The 19,646-nt window shown below is 34.6% G+C and overlaps 1 protein-coding gene across 9 annotated transcripts in view; it reads left to right on the forward strand.

Annotated features, from left to right (window-relative positions):
* Positions 1-19,646, forward strand: part of RICTOR (RPTOR independent companion of MTOR complex 2) — a 118,212-nt gene that overhangs the window by 23,305 nt on the left and 75,261 nt on the right. For all 9 annotated transcript variants that reach the window (XM_037002431.2, XM_037002424.2, XM_037002414.2 and 6 more), the window contains one exon: positions 6,031-6,128. In XM_037002431.2, the coding sequence (XP_036858326.2) occupies positions 6,031-6,128 (98 nt within the window). The remainder of the gene's footprint in view (positions 1-6,030; positions 6,129-19,646) is intronic.

Genomic DNA, 19,646 nt, shown 5'->3' on the forward strand with positions numbered 1-19,646 from the left:
GTCTTCTGCAGAAAAGTAATATTAAATTTCATGGCAAAGATTTCTTGGAATGACAGCCACTTCTGTGGCCTTGGTAAATGGCCTTGGTGTATTCTTTGTATATACCCTTGTGTGCCTTGTACTTGTGTACAAAGTAAAAGTCCTTTGTGAATTTGGTTACAATTCTCTACCACAGTTGTCTCATAATCAGTGTTACAAGCCCAAACATTCCACTAATCTCTCATTTTATCATTCAGGTATAGGTATTCCTAAAGTCAAGCTACATAATCTCTTGAGAAATCCTTGCTTATATCTCAGTGTGTTGTTTTGCTGCCTTGAACTTGAAATGCACAAACGTTTTGTCATTCGTATTTCTCAAAATGTCTCCCAGCGTTCCAGAAAATATTAAATGTAAAATATCTTAAGATTTTATAGATCAGCAAAAGTCGCCTCACCTTTGCCTGCCATCATTGTTGTGAGTAGGACACTAACAAGAACCCAACAAAAGTATTCTCTTCTGCTCTCTGGGAAATGGAGATAGAGGACAGATCTAGTTTTAAGAAAATCTTACAAACACTAGTTTAAGTTTATCTATACTTATGATGATCATGTCATTTATAAGAAAACCTGGGATACTTTGGGGAGTGAAAGGAGGTGGTATTTATAATTACACTGACATGATAGATGTAAGTTGGACCTCAGGCAGATCAGATATATCAAATGCTGTGAATGTTATGGAGAATGTGTCCTGGGAACATAAAGAAGGGAGCTTTAGGTTAGGGCAAAACCTTTACACAACTGAGCCAGACTTACAAAGAATGCGAAAGATTTCTCCCAAGCTGGGTAGAGAGACAAAGGCAAGCCAGGTTGAAAGAACCCTAGAGCTATATTGCTGTCCAAGTAGTCCTTGCCTCTATCAAAATGACCTTTCAAGAAGTGCTTCATGTCCATCATTCTTCTAAAACAGCCCTATGAAAATGTTCAGTGTTCAATACGATGAACCTAACATTTAAGAAGATTGTAATTGAACTGATTGACTTGCAGTAATAATTAATAGGTTTTCTTTGCCTGCCTCTACAACAGTATTTATATTTAAAATATTACATACTAATGATTAAAAGAAGGTTATTATTTGCTACAATTGCTCGAGTGCATCAGTGTAAGGAAAAATATTCTTGAACCTAAATTTATTTAAAAATCAACTGTATATTGTATATTTATTGATAGGTAGAGATATTAATACAGTTTAGTGCAGCATGTTACAAAATAGTATATTGAAAATATATTAAAATAAATGCATGTTTACTCACACATATACAGTTGACCCTTGAACAATGCAGGTTTTAACTGCAGGTCCACTTATATGTGGATTTTTTTCCAATAAATATATTGGAAAATTTTTTGAAGATATGACAATTTGAAAAAACTTGCAGATGAAACACTTTCTAGTCTAAGTTTTGACTAGCACAGGAGTTGGTAGATAGAAATACTGAAAAAATTAAGAAGAAGATATGTCATGACTGCATAAAATATGTAGATAATAGTCTGTTTTATCATTTGCCTACCATAAAATCGTCAGTAAGCCATTAGTAGTTAAGTTTTGGGGGAGTCAAAACTATACGTGGATTTTTGGGGGGGTTGTTGATGCTCCCAACCCTCACGATATTTGAGTATCACCTGTATACTTACACGTGTGTATGTGCACACACATGCACGTATGTACATGGAGAATTAAGTGGAGAGGGAATGTGTGTGTGTGTGTGTGTGTGTGTGTGTGTGTGTGTATGTGTGTGTATGTGTCTAGTTTTCTAGGTAGAAGGCTATTCACTGTAGTTTTGGATTTCTGTGTGCACGTATGCATCTTTATGTATATGTGTATGTATTTATATAATACTAAATTGCCGGATATTTAGAGTTGACTACAGTTATATCATTATCTCCAGAGAGATTCATCAGGAACACTTAGAGGACTTACAAGTTACATGATAAGAGGAAAAGAGCCACTGTAATTCTAGTAGTTCTTTTGTCTTTTGCTTCCTTACATTTGAATGGTTGGCTAGCCACAATTTTTTTCTTTTTCCCTTGTGCAACTGTGAACTTCTTAAACTTCAAGGATTCTGAGACTATCCTAGTAGATTATCTCATTTGTGCATCATACTTCTCACACACAACTATTGTCAGTAGACAGTTTTGGAGAAGCTAAATTGGAAACATTAAGTGAGATTAGGAAGAAATAAAAAGAGGTAAAACCTTTCACATTTTCTGCTTCCTCCCCTCCTAACCCCAATAAAAACTGCATTGAGATCAGCTTGCTCACTACTCTTCCTCCATTACGTTCAGACTATCTAACCTAAAAGTTGGCAAACTAGGTCTTGAGCCAAGCCCATTTTATTGAAACAGAGCCACTTTCTTTTCTTTCTACAGTTGATTTCTTAGTGTAACAGCAGAGTTGAGTAGTTGCAACAGAGACCTTATGGCCTGCAAAGTCTAACTACTGTCTGTACCTTTTCAGAAAGTTTGCAAACTCCTGTTCTAGTAGGTAAAGAAGAAATCAGGGATTTCTCATTTCATTACCAGGGGGACTTTAACGTGGTGTTTCAAGTTAGAGTTCTCCACAGGAACATGGTTGCACATAAACATTCCATAGTATTTCACATCTAAAATGGCCCTAATACAATTTTGAATTGGTCTGGGAAATAACATAGTTTCTGAGAGGAAACATGTTCTGTCTTTCAGCAAATATATCTTGAAGAAACTTTGAAATTCTTCCATTGTTGGGGGTTCCTGGAAATTAATTATATAAAAGAGAAAGGGATGAACAGAAGGAAGGAAAAAGCCTGTTTCATTTTGATTTGGATTGACAGTGATAACACCTGCATTATAGTGTGTTAGGTTCATTTTACGTCATGGTTCATTAGACCCAATATTGGCTTCTCACTATCATTTGTCAGATTGTGTGCATGGGTTTTTTTTTTGTTGTTAGTTCTTCCACTTATATGTAATATCCATTAAAGAAGGTCTTGCTCATTTATATATTCCCAGTACTTAAAACAGTATCTGACCATAGTTGGTGTCTAATTAATAATTGTTGAATGAGTAACTTAGATAAGAGATCTTAGTTTTGTAACAAGATTGTGATTTCTCAATGTCTGCAGTTGGTACCTAGAAAAAAGGCAGTAATTAGAAATCTGCAAGCCTATGTAAAGAATGTATCTCTTCAGGCTGATTATCTTAACTATCATATCAGTCCTATCTGATCAATACATAGTAGTAACTGTGCTATCACTTTAGTAAAGCTTCTTGATTGGTGCCTGCCAACCTAATTCTAAATTGACATAAAATGGTTACATTATATGTTTCCATTAAGTGATTTCACACTGGCTTTAATGATCCTTAACTCTGACTTTGCAAACTAGTAGGTTCTAAATTACCATGAAGATTATTACAGAATTTTTATAGTTTTCAAATATAGTTAAATCATTTTAACACCATTGGCTTATTTATAATTTTTCTTCTTCAGTTTCTCCAAACATACCATTTATAAATAAGATATTATTGAATACTAACAGACTAATAGTGACCTACCTATGCATGGTTCCTTGCAATTCTTTAATGAGATATGATCCTACCCAATGATTAGCTATTTTCATTTCACTTTTGAGGAGTCATTAATTATAAAGATGTACCTAAAGCACTTAAAATTAGATTGAATTTCATTGGAGTTAAAAAGAAATCCAAAATTTGTAGGTAATGCTCTAAAATCAGATGAATGATCTCAGTATGTAGCAATTTCAAAGTGATTGGAAATAGTTGGGATATATAATGTGCCTAGTGATTTGACACTAATCAATTTGTGGTTGTCATGGCTAACACCCAACATGACAGAATAAAGGAAGGTAGGCAAATGCAAGGTAAATGTAAAATAGGGCAATGCAAATGCAACATGGGTTTGACTGTATGGGTCACATGCAGATTAAAAAAAATAAATGTATTAAAAACATTTTTTGGAGATTTGCAGCAGTTTGGAAAAACTCTCAGATGAACTGCATAGCCTAGAAATACTGAAAAAATTAAGAGAAAGATATGTCACGAGTGCACAAAATGTATATAGGTACTAGTCTATTTTGTCATTTACTACCATAAAATCAGTAGTAGGCTATTACTAGTTAAGCTTTGGGGGAGCAAAGATTATACTTGGATTTTTGACTGCCCAGTGAGAAAGAGGACAGTAGTTGCACCTAACCACTACATTATTCAAGTTTCAGCTGTAATTCAAAGCACATGGTTTTGTGTTACCAGATAAACGAAGTCATAATGGCTCTTAAGCCTAAAAATCAGCAATATACTTTTTTTTTGCTCTTTAGATTGGGCTTTTGTTTTGTTTCAAACAAATGGAATGCTGAATAAATTAATAGAAAAATAACTTGTAGCAACCTGAGGAAATTGACATACTATTCCAGATGTTGTATGTGGGTATATCTGGCTGTGGCCTGTTTTTGTAAAGCAAGTTATCTAAGAATGGTTTTTACATTTTTAAAGCATTTTATTCTTTCAGTATTTTTAGAATGTTGCTCCATTGTCTTGTCATTGCCTTGTTTCCCACAAGATCTGCTGTCATCCTGTTCTTTGCTCCTCTCTTAATCAAATTTGGGAAGTTTTCATCCGTTATTTCTTCACATTTTCTCTTTCATTTCTTTCCTTCAAGAACTCCAGTTCAAGTACACACTGTAATTGAGTTAAGCTGCTTGAATTCCCATAGCTCACTTATGCTCTTTCCATTTATTTATTTTTTCTTCTGTATTACATTTTTGATAGTTTCTATTGCTTTGTCTTCAAGTTCACAATTTTTTCCTTCTATAAAAGTTATGAAGCTATTCCCATCCAGCATATTTGCATCTGAGACATGGTAGTTCTTGTCTCCAGAAATTAAGTTTGAGGGTTTTTCACACTTTCATGCCCCTATGTTTTTAAACATAAGAGACTACAGTTCTGAAAATGTCTTAATGTCTTTTTGTGCTAATTCTAACATCTTTGTCCATTCTAGATCATTTTCAGTTGACTAATTTTTTTGCTCCTTTGTGGGTCATGTTACTTCTTTGCATATCTGATAATTTTCGACTGGATGCTAATCATTGTAAATTTTGCCCCATTAGATACTTCATATATTTTATATTCTTTTAAATCTTCTTGAGCTTTGGTCTGTGACAGTTTAGTTACTAAGAAGCAGTTCAATTAAGTCTTAATTTGAAGATTTGTTAGGTGGGATCAAAGAAGTGCTTAGTCTATGACTGATTGTTCCCTACTACTGATGAAACAGTACTCTTTAACAAATGTTCCCTTTACTGTTAAAGCTTTTCAGTCTGGCCCTTAGGAACAAACACTGCCCCCTATCCTGTGTGAATGTAGGGTACTTTTCCCTTTATGTTTTTGAGTAATTTCCTTACACACATACACCAGTTATTGCTATGTTATTGATTACCTGCAGGGTCCCTTTGCAGATCTCTGAAGTTCTCTGTGCACTTCCCTCTTCTCTAATACTTCTTAGTCTCCTTGTTCTCTGTCTCTTAAGAGATTTCTCCTCTCAGCACCAAGGCCTAGAAACTCTTAAGACATTAAGCTGGAGCAGTTGTAGGGCACACTTGTTTGTTTCTCATCTCCCAGAGATCATTGTTCTTTACTTCCTGATGTCCATTGTCTTGAAAATTATAGTTTAAAATATTTGTCCAGTTTTTTGGTTGATTCAAATAGAAAATATTTTGGTGTCTGTTGCTACATTATAGCCAAAAGTGAAAGTTGGGATGTTGAAATTAAGTTAGTGGGGTTGAATAATTCCAGTTGATAACAACACAGAATTGGACTATAGGCATGGATAGAGATGTAAAGGTCATTTAATGAGTCATCATCATAGACTTTGAAGTCCCCTAATAGGATGTATTTGAGATAGAGAGTAAGACTTTAAACCAAAAGCTAGAGTTGGAAGTTTTAATACTGCATGTATTTGGTTAAGAAAAATACTCTTTTATAATTATGTTAAATTGTCTTTTCTCCTAGAACCTTCTGATAACTTAAGGGAGATTCTACAAAATGTGGCCAAATTGCAAGGTGTATCAAATATGAGAAAGCTAGGCCATCTGAATAACTTTACTAAGGTAAGTAACTTGAATCTCTATTTAAGTAAAAATTGAAGTTTTTTATCTATCTTCTAAAATTCTTTGTTTTTTATTATACTCATTAGACACTTCTTAATTACCATTAACAAATTCTTGAATATTCACTCAATATTAGTGCTTCTGCTGCTGTTAGGGATTTTGTTATGTGTTTTTAAATTTTAAGTATTTGAATAATAAAAGTATTTGTTTGTTGTAGAAAATTTGGTAGTTTCAGAAAAGAATTTAAAAAATGACTGAGAAATTTATAAGCCAGTGTATACTATTACATAGTGATGTAGCTGTTTTAACATTTTTATACTCATTTTTATGTAATGATATAAAAATGTAAATAGAAAAGTACATATGTGTGTTGCATTTCAAAAGAATAACCATAATTCCAAAAGAAATACTAGAACTTCCTCTCTCTTTTCCCTAATACTCTTGTTTCCATTATCTTGATCTCAATTAGAGCCAAAGATAAAAATAGGGACCCTTGTCCCAAATAAACTTTGACTTGATCTCTATTAGTGGTCAGCAATTCCCAAGTTTAATAGCTGGATTGATATGTTTTTAAGCCTAGTAATGCTGGATAGCCAATCTTGGAAACATCAAAATGCCAATTATTTGAGGTAATGCTGTAAATAGAAAACACAATGGCCCCTTGCGGGGACAAATTTTTTTCCCCCTTTTTAGTTTATGAAATAAAAATTGTCCTGCTATATTTTAAATGTAGGAATGATTGTTTTAACCCCTTCTTACTCAAAGTGTGATCCACAGACCAGTGGCATGGGTGTCACCTGGGAACTTATTTAAAATGTACTGTTTTGGCCACACACCAGACATAATGAATCAGAATCTGCATTTTAATAAAACTCTCAGGTGAATTTGTGTGCACATTAAAGTTTGAGCAGCATTGTTTTAATCCTTCCAAAATGTTTAATTCTTTACTCTAGTATTAGACTGTGGGTTGGATTCGATTTGATTTTCTAGAAATGAAAGGGTATGAGAATATAGTCATTATGAAACAAAACTGTTTTTTCATTGTGGTGGTGTACAATAATATAAAATAGCTTAGTGTTTTTTTTTCCTGTAGTTAGAGAAGCAATTATATACGTAGTTTTCCTTAGTGAAGTTTTAAAATATTTTGGCATTTTATATAATGGATGGGAAAATTATTTTATATGAGGGATGAGAAAGTGGCATTTTAAAAATAACATTGAATAGGTGCTTGAGAAGGTGTTTTCAAAAATATCCCTAGGTATACTTTCATTTTTATGAATGGAATGAAAATCTTCAAATATTTTTCTTCAGTGTGCTAGTCAGATAATATGAAGTTTTTAAGACCAAAAGTTGTTCCAGGGTTTTAAATTGCATCTCTTGCTTTCACTCCCTTTTATTAAATTTTCTATTTTTATCTCACCATTTTTCACTCACCTCTATTAAGTCTTATCACCTGCCTAGATTGAACTGTTAAAAACAATTTAATAGAGGTTTATATCCTATTTGAACTCATAGTTCCTGTCATAATCAGATTGACACCTATGTGCAGTTACACATCTTTGGCCAACTAAGATTCCAGGAGTTGGGGATGGATGCAAGACTGCAGTGATTTCTGTTATTTCCTTCTGGCACCACTGTGGTCCTAAAGCAGTCTTAAAAATCGAGAGCAGCATTGTCCAATAGAAATACAGTATTAGCCACATGTGTAATTTAAAATTTTCTAGCAGCCACACTGTAAAAGGGGAAATGTGAAATTCTTTTTAACAATATATTTTCAATATAGTATTATTGACAGTTCTCTCTGCCTTTTCCCCTCCTCCATTTCCTTATTGATATTTAGCCAAGGTATCACCCAATATAGTTAATATAAATATTAATGAAATATGTCTTTGCATTCAAGTGTGTATATTATACTTACTGCACATCTCAGTTCAAACAAGACACTTTTCCAGTGCTCATAGTGACCTGTGGCTAGTAGCCACCAGCCACAACAGACAGTGTACACGTAGAACTTCTTGGAGTAGGAGTGTTTTACACATTTGTGTCTAGGAATCTGTTGTACACCCCTCCTTTTCCCTTCTCTGTTTTCCATTTATTTCTATCAAAATCCCAGCCTATCTTGAGGGTCAGCTGTTCTCTCTGCCTTTTTCCTTCCTCCGTTTCCTTACTTCGTTCTGAAATTTTCCCACAGTAATTCACTAACTTGTTCCCTCTATTTGGTCGCTCCTTGACTTTTGCTCTCCTCGACTCTTCTCCCCTTTCTCCTTCCCTCCACTCTCTTCCTTCCCTTTCTGTAGTGTCCCTTTTCTCACCTTTATCTCATCCCTCTTCACCTTTCCCTATTTCCTTCCCCTTCTCTCACTTTCTCATTCCTCCCTCTGCTGCTATCCCTCTCTCCTTCCCTTCCCCCATTGTACCACTGTATAAAATTATTTATCTCTGTAAGGAAGTCCCTAGGCTTTTGGGTTTTTGTATTCTTGTTTTTGTTTTGTCATGTCCTTTCTTTATAATTTTTCATTTCCCTCTAGCCCTGGTTCCTGCTTATAGCACCCTTTTATTTGCTGTTTTAAGTTGTTTATGGTTCTAAAAATCAAATGACCAAACCTACTAGAATTCTTCTACAGTATGAGGGAGTCAGCATCTGAGGAGATGACCCATTAATAAACTACGTGCACATTTGACTTGATAAAATCTCTTTTGATTGCCTGGTGGCACAATGGGAAAAGAGTGAACTTTAGACCAAACAGATGGGTACTTACAACCCAGTTCTGGCTCTAACTAGCAGGGCAATCTTGGGCATTCTTTACTCATAAGTAATCATGCTGCTTTGAGAGACAAGGTCCCAGTCTAGTGCTTGGCACTTAATATGTACTCTATAACAGGTACATGGGATTTGTTTTTCGTTTTCTTTTGTATTTTTTGCCACTTTTCTAGTTTTTTCGCTGACAGGGTGAGTTGGCTTAACAGTTTGAGTTGCAGACTGGTAGACTATAGCAGGATTTTTCAACTTCAGCCTAATTGACTTACTAGGTTGGATAACTACATGTTTTAGGAAGCTGTGTTGTTCAGTGTGGGGTGTTAAACAGCATCCCTGGCAACTGCTAGATGCTGGTAACACACCTCCACCAGTTTGGACAAGCAAAAAATGTCTCCAGACATTGCCAAATATTTCCTGACTTGCCCATAGTTAAGAATCACTGCTGTAAATAAATGTCTGTGGACTTTATTATAAAATTTCTCCAAATACTTAGCACAAAACCAATGCTTACTGAATTTAATCATAATATAATGTGTCTTTGAATTCTGTTTTTTTAGAAAGCACATTAATATTTACAGAGCTGGTATTCCTGTGAAATCTGTAAGTTCATATCCTTATAGAGTAAAAGATAGAATTTCTCAGAATGTCTGAAAACAGTTCTGTAGAATAAGAAAATAAGTTAAAAAACTGTGATGCCAGGAGACTAGTTAGTTAGTTAGGAGTTAGTTGGTCCCCTTCTCTGTGTTCTCATAACAGGTTATATACATCTCTACTAAATTTTATCTGTTCTTTGTTGTGGATTATTATCTTATTAAATTGAGTTTTTTGGACTCAAGGAATATATAATATAATTTTTTTCTACTTATACCCCTTTCTATCCCAAACCCTGGGAAATAACAGTATTTAATAAAAGGTATTATATTACATTGAGAAGATTTTACATTTAAATATGTGTTTTTATTGTACTAGCATTTATTTTATTAAGTATAAGCTTGTTAGGATTAAGTTAATTTAGTAGATCAGTGGGGCTAAAATGTGTAGGGTGAACTTCATCTCCTGAATTAAATCTCCTTTTAAGGTATGAAGAAAGGGTGCTAGTGATGTGATCCTGTAATGTGAATGTCACACACCCATGCTTGCCTTCTGACATCATTTCACTAGATAAAGTAATGTGTGTAACAGACTGCTGATGAGTATAATCTTACTGTTCTATTTTTAAAACTGACAACATGCTCATAATCTAAAGATGTGGTTTTTAAAGATGAAAATATTTCAGCTTTTACATTCTAAAGTTCTTTCCTATATTTAATCTCATATATATATATTAAAATCTCCAAAAGAATCTTTGTTTTGTTTTGTTTTCTTATAAGTTCAAAAATGGTATAAGCAAACATAAAAATTAAAGTGGCATAGAACAATATATGGTAAAAAGGGAAAGTCCTCTCTTACACACCCTTCTCATCTACCTCCCCACTCTGACAATAATACCATTTTCCAGACATAATTAGAAGGTATTTATCCTTCTCTGGTAAAATTATAAATATGTGTGTGTTTGTGTATGTGTTCAGTTGAGCTGTGAGTACTATATGAGCAAAACAAAAGAACTGTTTAATATAGTGCTCAGTTTATTTACCACATTATTATATATATATGTAAACACAAAGATTTTTATTATTATTTATTTATTTATTTATTTATTTTGTACTCTCAGTAAGTTTTAAGAGGTTGACAGAATGGAGTAGTTGGCTTAATATGAATAATAATAACATTCCCGAGTTTCTGCAACTTAACAGCCATCAAGCTAAGGATATTTTAGCTATTACCTCATTCCATCATTACAACAGTTATGATACTATTGCTGTCATTATCTTTGTTTCACTAAGAAGCTGAGGCTCCAGTTATATTGACAGATTGTAAGTATGAGAGCTAGGATTTGAATTTGAGGATTCTTTTTTCTTTTTTTCTTTTTTGGTATCATTAATATAAAAGTTTTTTTTTAATGAGATCATGAGATCTAGTTTGTGTTTTTCCATTTACTAATATATCATAGAATCCTTTATAAATACAGATTTTTTTTTGTATCTGCATAGGTGTGTAGATAGATGTATGTGTATATATATATTCACATATATGTATATATACAAATACATACATTTACATAATACATTTGCCATAAATTAATCATTCCACTATTAAAAATATTACCCTCCATTTTGCTATTTTACATAATGTATTATTAGTAACACTCGTGTGTACTTTTTTTATGCAGAGTAGAATTTTAGAAATGTGATTACTGAACCAAGAGCATTTGTAGTTTATATTTTAAAACTTATTTATAAATTGCTCTCTGAAAAGAGCATTCTATAGAATTCTAATCTGTGATAAGACTTTTTTAAGTTTGGGTTATTCTGTCTGTTGTTTTTACAGGAGAACTAATCCTTTAACCTTTAGAGCAATAGGAGTAAAATGGGAATAGCATTTAACTGTCCAGTTTTAACTGATCATTATATTTTCTAAAAATTAAGTTTTAATCAGCATCTCTGACATTTTTATTACCTAAAGATGGTCTAGACTTCTATTTTAACTTAGTCAGAGTATAATATTGTTGACAGCCCCTTTTGAATATTTTAGTATTCATAAGAAAGTCATATGGGTTAATTATAAAAAATAAATGGACTGATGTTGGATATAGATGTTAATAGGGAAAATAAACAAGTGATGTGTTACCAAACATTTACCCCATTTAAAAACAAGATATCATATGATAGTATTTGTTTTGTTTATATAAAAATATTTAAGTTATGCTCATAAAATAATTATATACTTCTGATAATACTGAATGCTACAGTTGGTTGATAAGTAAAAACTTTAACCGGTGTAATTCAATTGAGCCGAAGTAAAAAAAGTTATCCGCTGTCATGAGGTTAACCAAATGTTGGGTCCTGATTTAGGCAGAACAACTCAGGGGTTGAAAAATGTTAATTGTATTCTGTCTCTCCATTTCTCAACTTTCTTTTAGGTTAGCCTCACTCTCAAAAACTTGCCATATGACTAAGATACATCATCTTTACAGCTTTCAGTCATAAAATAGAGTAGCCAGCCATTTCTTGCTGTCTTCTGTATGTACTGTGTCCTATTTTGTCACATTCAGCTAGGTTTTGTGACTCATAGTTGTAAAAATACATTGGATGGGAGCCATAGAAACTCAATGAAAATTGTAATGTCTAATAATAGATTACCATTTTAAGTGACTGTTAGGATGTTAATTCTTATATTTTGAAGAGACTTTAATGATTTCTAAACATAATCAATGATTTACTCTTGCCAGTGTGATAGAGCAGACAGTATCACATTTTAATAACTTACACAGGAGACTGGAAGTTTATTGTAATGGCTTAGTACTGAAGAAACTGCTGCAGAATGACTGAAAATTAGTTAGTAATTCAGTCAGTAGTTGAGGCAGGATGAGATGTCTATCATTTTAAATTCACCAGTTCAGCATTCTTCTTGCCATTTCTGTGTCTCTTTGAATAAAAGGCTTGATTTGTACTTTAGGGTTTGATTATTTATATTAGGAAATGATCAGTAAGGTAGTCAGTCATAACAAGAATTTTGTGCTAAAATAATTTAGTCTTATTACTAATATTTTGAAACATAATAAGTGAACTGGTGATGAAATGTTAAAGTATAACATTTCTTCAATAATTGAAAATTCTGAATCTTATCAGTGTCTCTCTAATTTTTTATTCCTGATATGTGTGAATTATTTATATATAGAAAGCTTGGGATAATTCTAATTCAAAATGGATATATTCTAGTAACTGTACTAGGTGGGGGTGAGGATTTAATAATATGGGTAACTGTTGAACCACCTTATGTTTGAAACCAATATAAGATTTAAAAAATTTTAAAAAGGGATAGCTTCCTCTAAGACTGATTAATAAGTAGAGGTTCTGTAATTCTGGAAACAATATGAAAGCATTTTTAACTATAATTGAAAAGTATAACCCTAACATCTATTATTATCCTTGGAGAATAGGCACTGATTATGGCAAATGTGCTATAGTTTGTTGTATATTTTAGTTGTTAATTGTGATTTTCCAGTTTGTAATGGAGTGAACATTTTCTTTAGAAATGTTTCTAGCAGTTGAAATGCATTGATATTAGGTAGTAAAAAAAAGATACTCTTTTCTAAGTACTTCCCAAATTGTATGTATTTTTTGAAGACCATAATAATTATAAATTTTTTACCTTGTCACCAAAACTGCTATCTTAGCAAATGTATTTGGTGGTTTAGGAAGGTGGATAATTTGGAAATTAGATTTCTCTGAATCTGTAGTTTTCTACAAGGATATCTAGCAAGTGTACAAAAGATAATGCACGAAATGAGAACCAAGGACATACTTAGGGGAGAAATCAATCCCTGATAGGGCAAGACTTAGTATACTTCACTTTTAGGATTGAAAGGCATTTCATTACATTAACATAGATTTCTGCTGTAGCAGAAGAATGGAAATACTGCCCTTTTAGAAATTTAGCTTATGTATAAATCACTGGTGTAAGAAAGTAACATTTCTCTCATTTTAAAAGTACAATATTTATGAACACATTCTAAGCTTCATTTTTCTGTTTATAATAGAATATGTCCAAGGTCTAATTAGTCATAACACCATGATAAGCAGTCCTTATTTTTCTTCTTTATTAACATATGGTGCCATACAGTGGCAATGCAAGTAATCTGAAATATCTGGGGATCTCAGATACTAAATTATTTTTACTAGTCACAAGTGTAGTTTTTGTATATTATGTGTTAATCCTTTGAAATGGTCAATTTTTTAAATTAAGATATCATTGAAATACACTCTTATGAAGTTTTCATAAGAAAAACAATGTTACTACATTCAGCCTTATTATCGAGTCCCCCCCCCATGCCCCATTGCAGTCACTGTCCATCAGTATAGTAAGATGCCACAGAGTTCCTACCTGCCTTCTCTGTGCTAAACTGTCTTCCCTGTAACCCCACACACACCATGTGCACGAATCATAAAACCCCTCAATCTCCTTCTCCCTCCCTCCCCACCTGCCCTCTCCACCCCTGCCCTTCACTAACTGCTAGTCCCTTCTTGGAGTCTCTGAGTCTGCTGCTATTTTGTTCCTTTAGCTTTGCTTTGTTGTTATACTCCACAAATGAGGGAAATCATTTGTTACTTGTCTTTCCTGCCTGGCTTATTTCACTGAGCATACTACCCTCCAGCTCCATCCATGTTGTTGCAAATGGTAGGATATGTTTGTTCCTTATGGCTGAATAGTATTCCATTGTGTATATGTACCACTTCTTTATCCATTCATCTACTGATGGACACTTAGGTTGCTTCCGTGTCTTGGCTATTGTAAATAGTGCTGCAATAAACAGGGGTACATATGTCTTTTTGAATCTGAGAACTTGTTTTCTTTGGGTAAAGTCCTAGAAATGGAATTCCCAGGTCAAATGGTAATTTTTTTAGTTTTTTGAGGAATGTCCATATTGCTTTCCATAATGGTTGAACTAGTTTACATTCCCACCAGCAGTGTAGGAGGGTTTCCCTTTCTCCACATCCTCGCCAGCATTTGTTGTTCCTAGTCTTTTTGATGTTGGCCATCCTAACTGGTGTAAGGTGGTATCTCTCATTGTGGTTTTAATTTGCATTTCCCTGATGATTAGTGATGTGGAGCATCTTTTCATGTCCCCGTTGGCCATCTGAATTTCTTCTTTGGAGAAGTGTCTGCTCATATCCTCCACCCATTATTTAATTGGGTTATTTGCTTTTTGGTTGTTGAGATGTGGGAGTTCTTCATATATTTTAAATGTTAACCCTTTGTCAGATCTGTCATTTACAAATATATTCTCCCATACTGTAGGATGCCTTTTTGTTTTGTTGATGATGTCCTTTGCCATACAAAACCTTTTTAGTTTGATGTAGTCCCATGAGTTCATTTTTGCTTTTGCTTCTCTTGCCTGAGGAGATGTGTTCAGGACAAAGTTGCTCATGTTTATATTCAAGAGATTTTTGCCTATGTTTTTTTCTAAGAGTTTTATGGTTTCATGACTTAAATTCAGGTCTTTGATCCATTTTGAGTTTACTTTTGTGTATGGGGTTAGGCAATAATCCAGTTTCATTCTATTGCATGTAGCTGTCCAGTTTTGCCAGCACCAGCTGTTGAAGAGGCTATCATTTCCCCATTGTATATCCATGGCTCCTTTACCATGTATTAATTGAGCATATATGCTTGGGTTAATATCTGGACTCTCTAGTGTGTTCTATTGGTCTATGGGTCTGTTCTTGTGCCAGTACCAAATTGTCTTGATTACTGTGGCTTTGTAGTAGAACTTGAAGTCGGGGAGCATAATCCCCCCTGCTTTGTTCTTCCTTCTCAGGATTGCTTTGGCTATTCAGGATCTCTTGTGGTTCCATATGAATTTTAGAACTATTTGCTCTAGTTCATTGAAGAATGCTGTTGGTATTTTGATAGGGATTGTATTGAATCTGTACATTGTTGTAGGCAGGATGGCCATTTTGATGATATTAATTCTTCCTACCCAAGAGCATGGGATGAATTTCCATTTTTTAGTGTCCTCTTTAATTTCTCTCAAAAGGTTCTTGTAGTTTTCAAGGAATAGGTCTTTCACTTCCTTGGTTAGGTTTATTCCTAGGTATTTTATTCTTTTTGATGCAACTGTAAATGGAATTGTTTTTCTGATTTCTCTTTCTGCTGGTTCATCATTAGTATACAGGAATGCAACAGACTTCTGCATATTAATTTTGTATCCTGCAACTTTGCTGAATTTAGTTTTGGAATAGATTCTTTAGGCTTTTTTATGTACAATATCATGTCATCTGCAAACAGTGACATTTTAACTTCTTCCTTATCAATCTGGATACCATTTATTTCTTTGTGTTGTCTGATTGCCATGGCGAGGTCCTCCAGATATGTTTAATAAAAGTGGGGAGAGTGGGCATCCTTGTCTTGTTCCTGATCTTAAAGGAAAAGCTTTCAGCTTCTTGCTGTTAAGTATGATGTTGGCTATGGCTTTGTCATTTACAGCCTTTATTATGTTGAGGTACTTGCCCTCTATACCCATTTTGTTGAGAATTTTTATCATGAATGGATGTTGGATTTGTCAAATGCTTTTTCACATTAATGGAAATGATCACATGATTTTTCTCCTTTTCGTTGATGTGGTGGAGAATGTTGATGAATTTTCTAATATTGTACTATCCTTGCACCCCTGGTATAAGTCCTACTTGATCATGATGGATGATCTTTTTGATGTATTTTTGAATTCTGTTTGCTCATACTTTGTTGAGTATTTTACATCTATGTTCATCAGGGATATTGGTCTGTAATTTTCTTTTTTTGTGGTGTCTTTGTCTGGTTTTGGTATTAGAGTGATGCTAGCCTCATAGAATGAGTTTGGAAGTATTCCCTCTTCTACTTTTTGGAAAACTTTAAGGAGGATGGATGGGTTTAGGTCTTCACTAAATGTCTGATAAAATTCAGCAGGGAAGTCATCCGGTCCTGGCGTTTCATTCTTCGGTAGTTTTTTGATTACTAATTTTTGTTGCTGGTAATTGGTCTGTTCAGATTTTCTATTTTTTCTGGGTCAGCCTTAAAAGGTTGTATTTTTCTAGAAAGTTGTCCATTTTTTCTAGGTAATCCAGTTTGTTAGCATATAATTTTTCACAGTGTTCTTTCATAATTCTTTGTATTTCTGTGATGTCTGTAGTGATTTTTCCTTTCTCATTTCTGATTCTGTTTATGTGTGTAAACTCTCTTTTCTTCTTGATAAGTCTGTCTAGGCCTGTATCTATTTTGTTTATTTTCTTGAGGAACCAGCTCTTGCTTTTATTGATTCTTTCTATTGTTTCATTCTTCTCGATTTTATTTATTTCTGCACTAGTGTTTATTATGTTCCGACTCTACTGACTTTGGGTGTCATTTGTTCTTCTTTTTCTAGTTTCATTAATCGTGAATTTAGAGTGTTTATACGGGATTGATCTTCTTTGCTGAGGTGGGCCTGTATTGCAATATACTTCCCTCAGAGCCTTTGCTACATCACACAGATTATGTGGTGTTGCATTATTGTTGTTATTTGTCTGCATATATTGCTTGATCTCTGTTTTTATTTGGTCATTGATCCATTGGTTATTTAGAAGCATGTTGTTAAGCTTACACATGTCTGTGGGCTTTTTCATTTTCTTTACATAATTTATTTTTAGCTTCATACTTTTGTGTTCTGAGAAGTTGGTTGGTACAATTTCAATCTTTTTGCATTTACTGAGGCTCTTTTTGAGGCCTAATATATGATCTATTCTTGAAAATTTTCCATGTGCACTTGAGAAGAATGTGTATCCTGCTGCTTTAGGGTGGAGTGTTCTGTTTATGTCTGTTAGGTCCATCTGTTCTGATGTGTTGTTCTGTGCCTTTGTTTCCTTACTTATTTTGTCTAGTTGATCTGTCTTTCAGAGTGAGTGGTGTGTTGAAGTCTCCTAAAATAAATGCATTGCATTCTATTTCCCCCTTTAATTCTGTTAGTATTTATTTGACCTATGTAGGTGCTCCTGTGTTGTGTCTGTATATATTTGTAGTGGTTATATCCTCTTGTTGGATTGACCCCTTTATCATTATGTAATGTCCTTCTTTGTCTTGTTACTTTCTTTGTTTTGAAGTCTGTTTTGTCTGATACAAGTACTGCAACACCTGCTTTTTTTCTCCCTATTAGTTGCATGAAATATCTTTTTCCATTCCTTCGCTTTTAATCTGTGTATGTCTTTGGGTTTGAAGTGAGTCTCTTGTAGGCAGCATGTAGACAGGTCTTGTTTTTTATCTACTCAGTGACTCCGTGTCTTTTGATTGGTGCATTGAGACCTTTTACATTTAGGGTGATTATCGATAGGTATGTACTTATTGCCATTGCAGGCTTTAGATTCGTGGTTACCAAATGTTCCAGGTTAATTCCCTTACTATCTGACAGTCTAATTTAACTCACTTAGTATGCTCTTAAAACACAATCTAAAGATTTTTTTTTCTTCTTTTTTCTTCCTTCTCCATTCTTTATATTTTAGGTATCATATTCTGTACTCTTTATCCATCCCTTGACTGACTTTGGGAGTAGTTGATTTGATTTTGCATCTGCATAGTAATTAATTGTTCTGCTTTCTTTACTGTGGTTTTATATCCTCTGGTGACAACTATTAGCCTTAGGACCACTTCCATCTATAGCAGTCCCTCCAAAATACACTGTAGAGATTGTTTGTGGGAGGTAAATATTCTCAGCTTTTGCTTATCTGGAAATTGTTTAATCCCTCCTTCAAGTTTAAATGATAATCTTGCCAGGTAGAGTATTCTTGGTTCAGGGCTCTTCTGTTTCATTGCATTAAATATATCAGGCCACTCCTTTGTGGCCTGTAAGGTTTTTGTTGAGAAGTCTGATGATAGCCTGATGGGTTTTCCTTTTTATGTGATCTTTTTTCTCTCTCTAGCTGCCTTTCATACTCTCTCCTTATCCTTCATCTTTGCCATTTTAATTATTATTTGTCTTGGTGTTGTCTTCCTTGGGTACCTTGTTTTGCTGGATCTGTGCACCTCATTGACCTGAGACACTATATCCTTCGCAGATTGGGGAAGTTTTCAGCAATTGCCTTCTCAAAGACACTCTCTATCCCTTTTTTTCTCTCTTCTTCTTCTGGTACCCCTGTATTGCGAATATTATTCCGTTTGGATTGGTTGCACAGTTCTCTCAATATTCTTTCATTCCTAGAGATCCTTTTTTTCTCTCTGTGCCTCAGCTTCTTTGTATTTCTATTCTCTATTTTCTATTCCATTTACCGTCTCTACTACTTCATCTATTCTGCTTTTAAATGCCTCCATTTTGTTTCATTTCAGATACTATATTTTCAGATGTTTGTATCTCATTCTTGAATTCCTCTCTGAGTTGTTGAATAATTTTCTGTAGCTCCGTGAGCATGCATTTTTAAAAAAAAATCTCTTTTAGGAAGATTGATAAGTTCAGTTTCACTTGGCCCTCTTTCTGGTGTTTGTGGGATTTTGGTTTGAATCAGATTTCTTTGACGTTTCATATTTGTAGGTGGTGCCCTCTAGTGCCCAGAAGCTCTACTCTCTGGAGCTGCTCAGTCCCTGGAACGATGGTGGGGGTTGCAGGCAAGGGCGCTGGTGCCTGTTGGGAGGAAAGAGCTCTTTCCTGCTTCCTGGCTGCAGTGCCTGTCTCCACTGCCAGGGCCAGTGGGCTGCATGCGCAGATAGAAGCCTCTGTGTTTTACATTTGTAGCTGCTGTAGGTGGGGCCACCCTCTGTCTGGCCTGGCACAATGGTGGGGGCAGCCCGCTTGCAAGCTGGTGCTGGCTAGGAGGAAGGCACAGTAGGCTGTGTAGTGCAATGGGGGGCCTTGTAGCTACATAGCTAGCCAGGGGGATGGAGCACCTGAATCTCCTAGAAGTTCCTGAAGGTTCCCAACCTGCTGGGCTGAGTGCACCTGGACAATTTTGTACACTTGCCCTTTCTCCTGAACATCAAGCTCTGTGCAATCCTTGCCCCTTTAGCAGCCCTCTAACTGTTAGGCAGTCTCTCAGACTGCCTCCCTTTCTTTTGTCCCAGAGCACCTGGATGTGGATCCCTGTTTACCACAAGCGGCTGGAATCTCAGTCTCTCCAAGTATTCACCTGTCTTAGCTTTGCAGCCCCACTTATCTCCAGAGCATTATG

The sequence above is a fragment of the Manis javanica genome, chromosome 1, assembly GCF_040802235.1.
Source record: "Manis javanica isolate MJ-LG chromosome 1, MJ_LKY, whole genome shotgun sequence".
Classification (NCBI taxonomy): domain Eukaryota; kingdom Metazoa; phylum Chordata; class Mammalia; order Pholidota; family Manidae; genus Manis; species Manis javanica.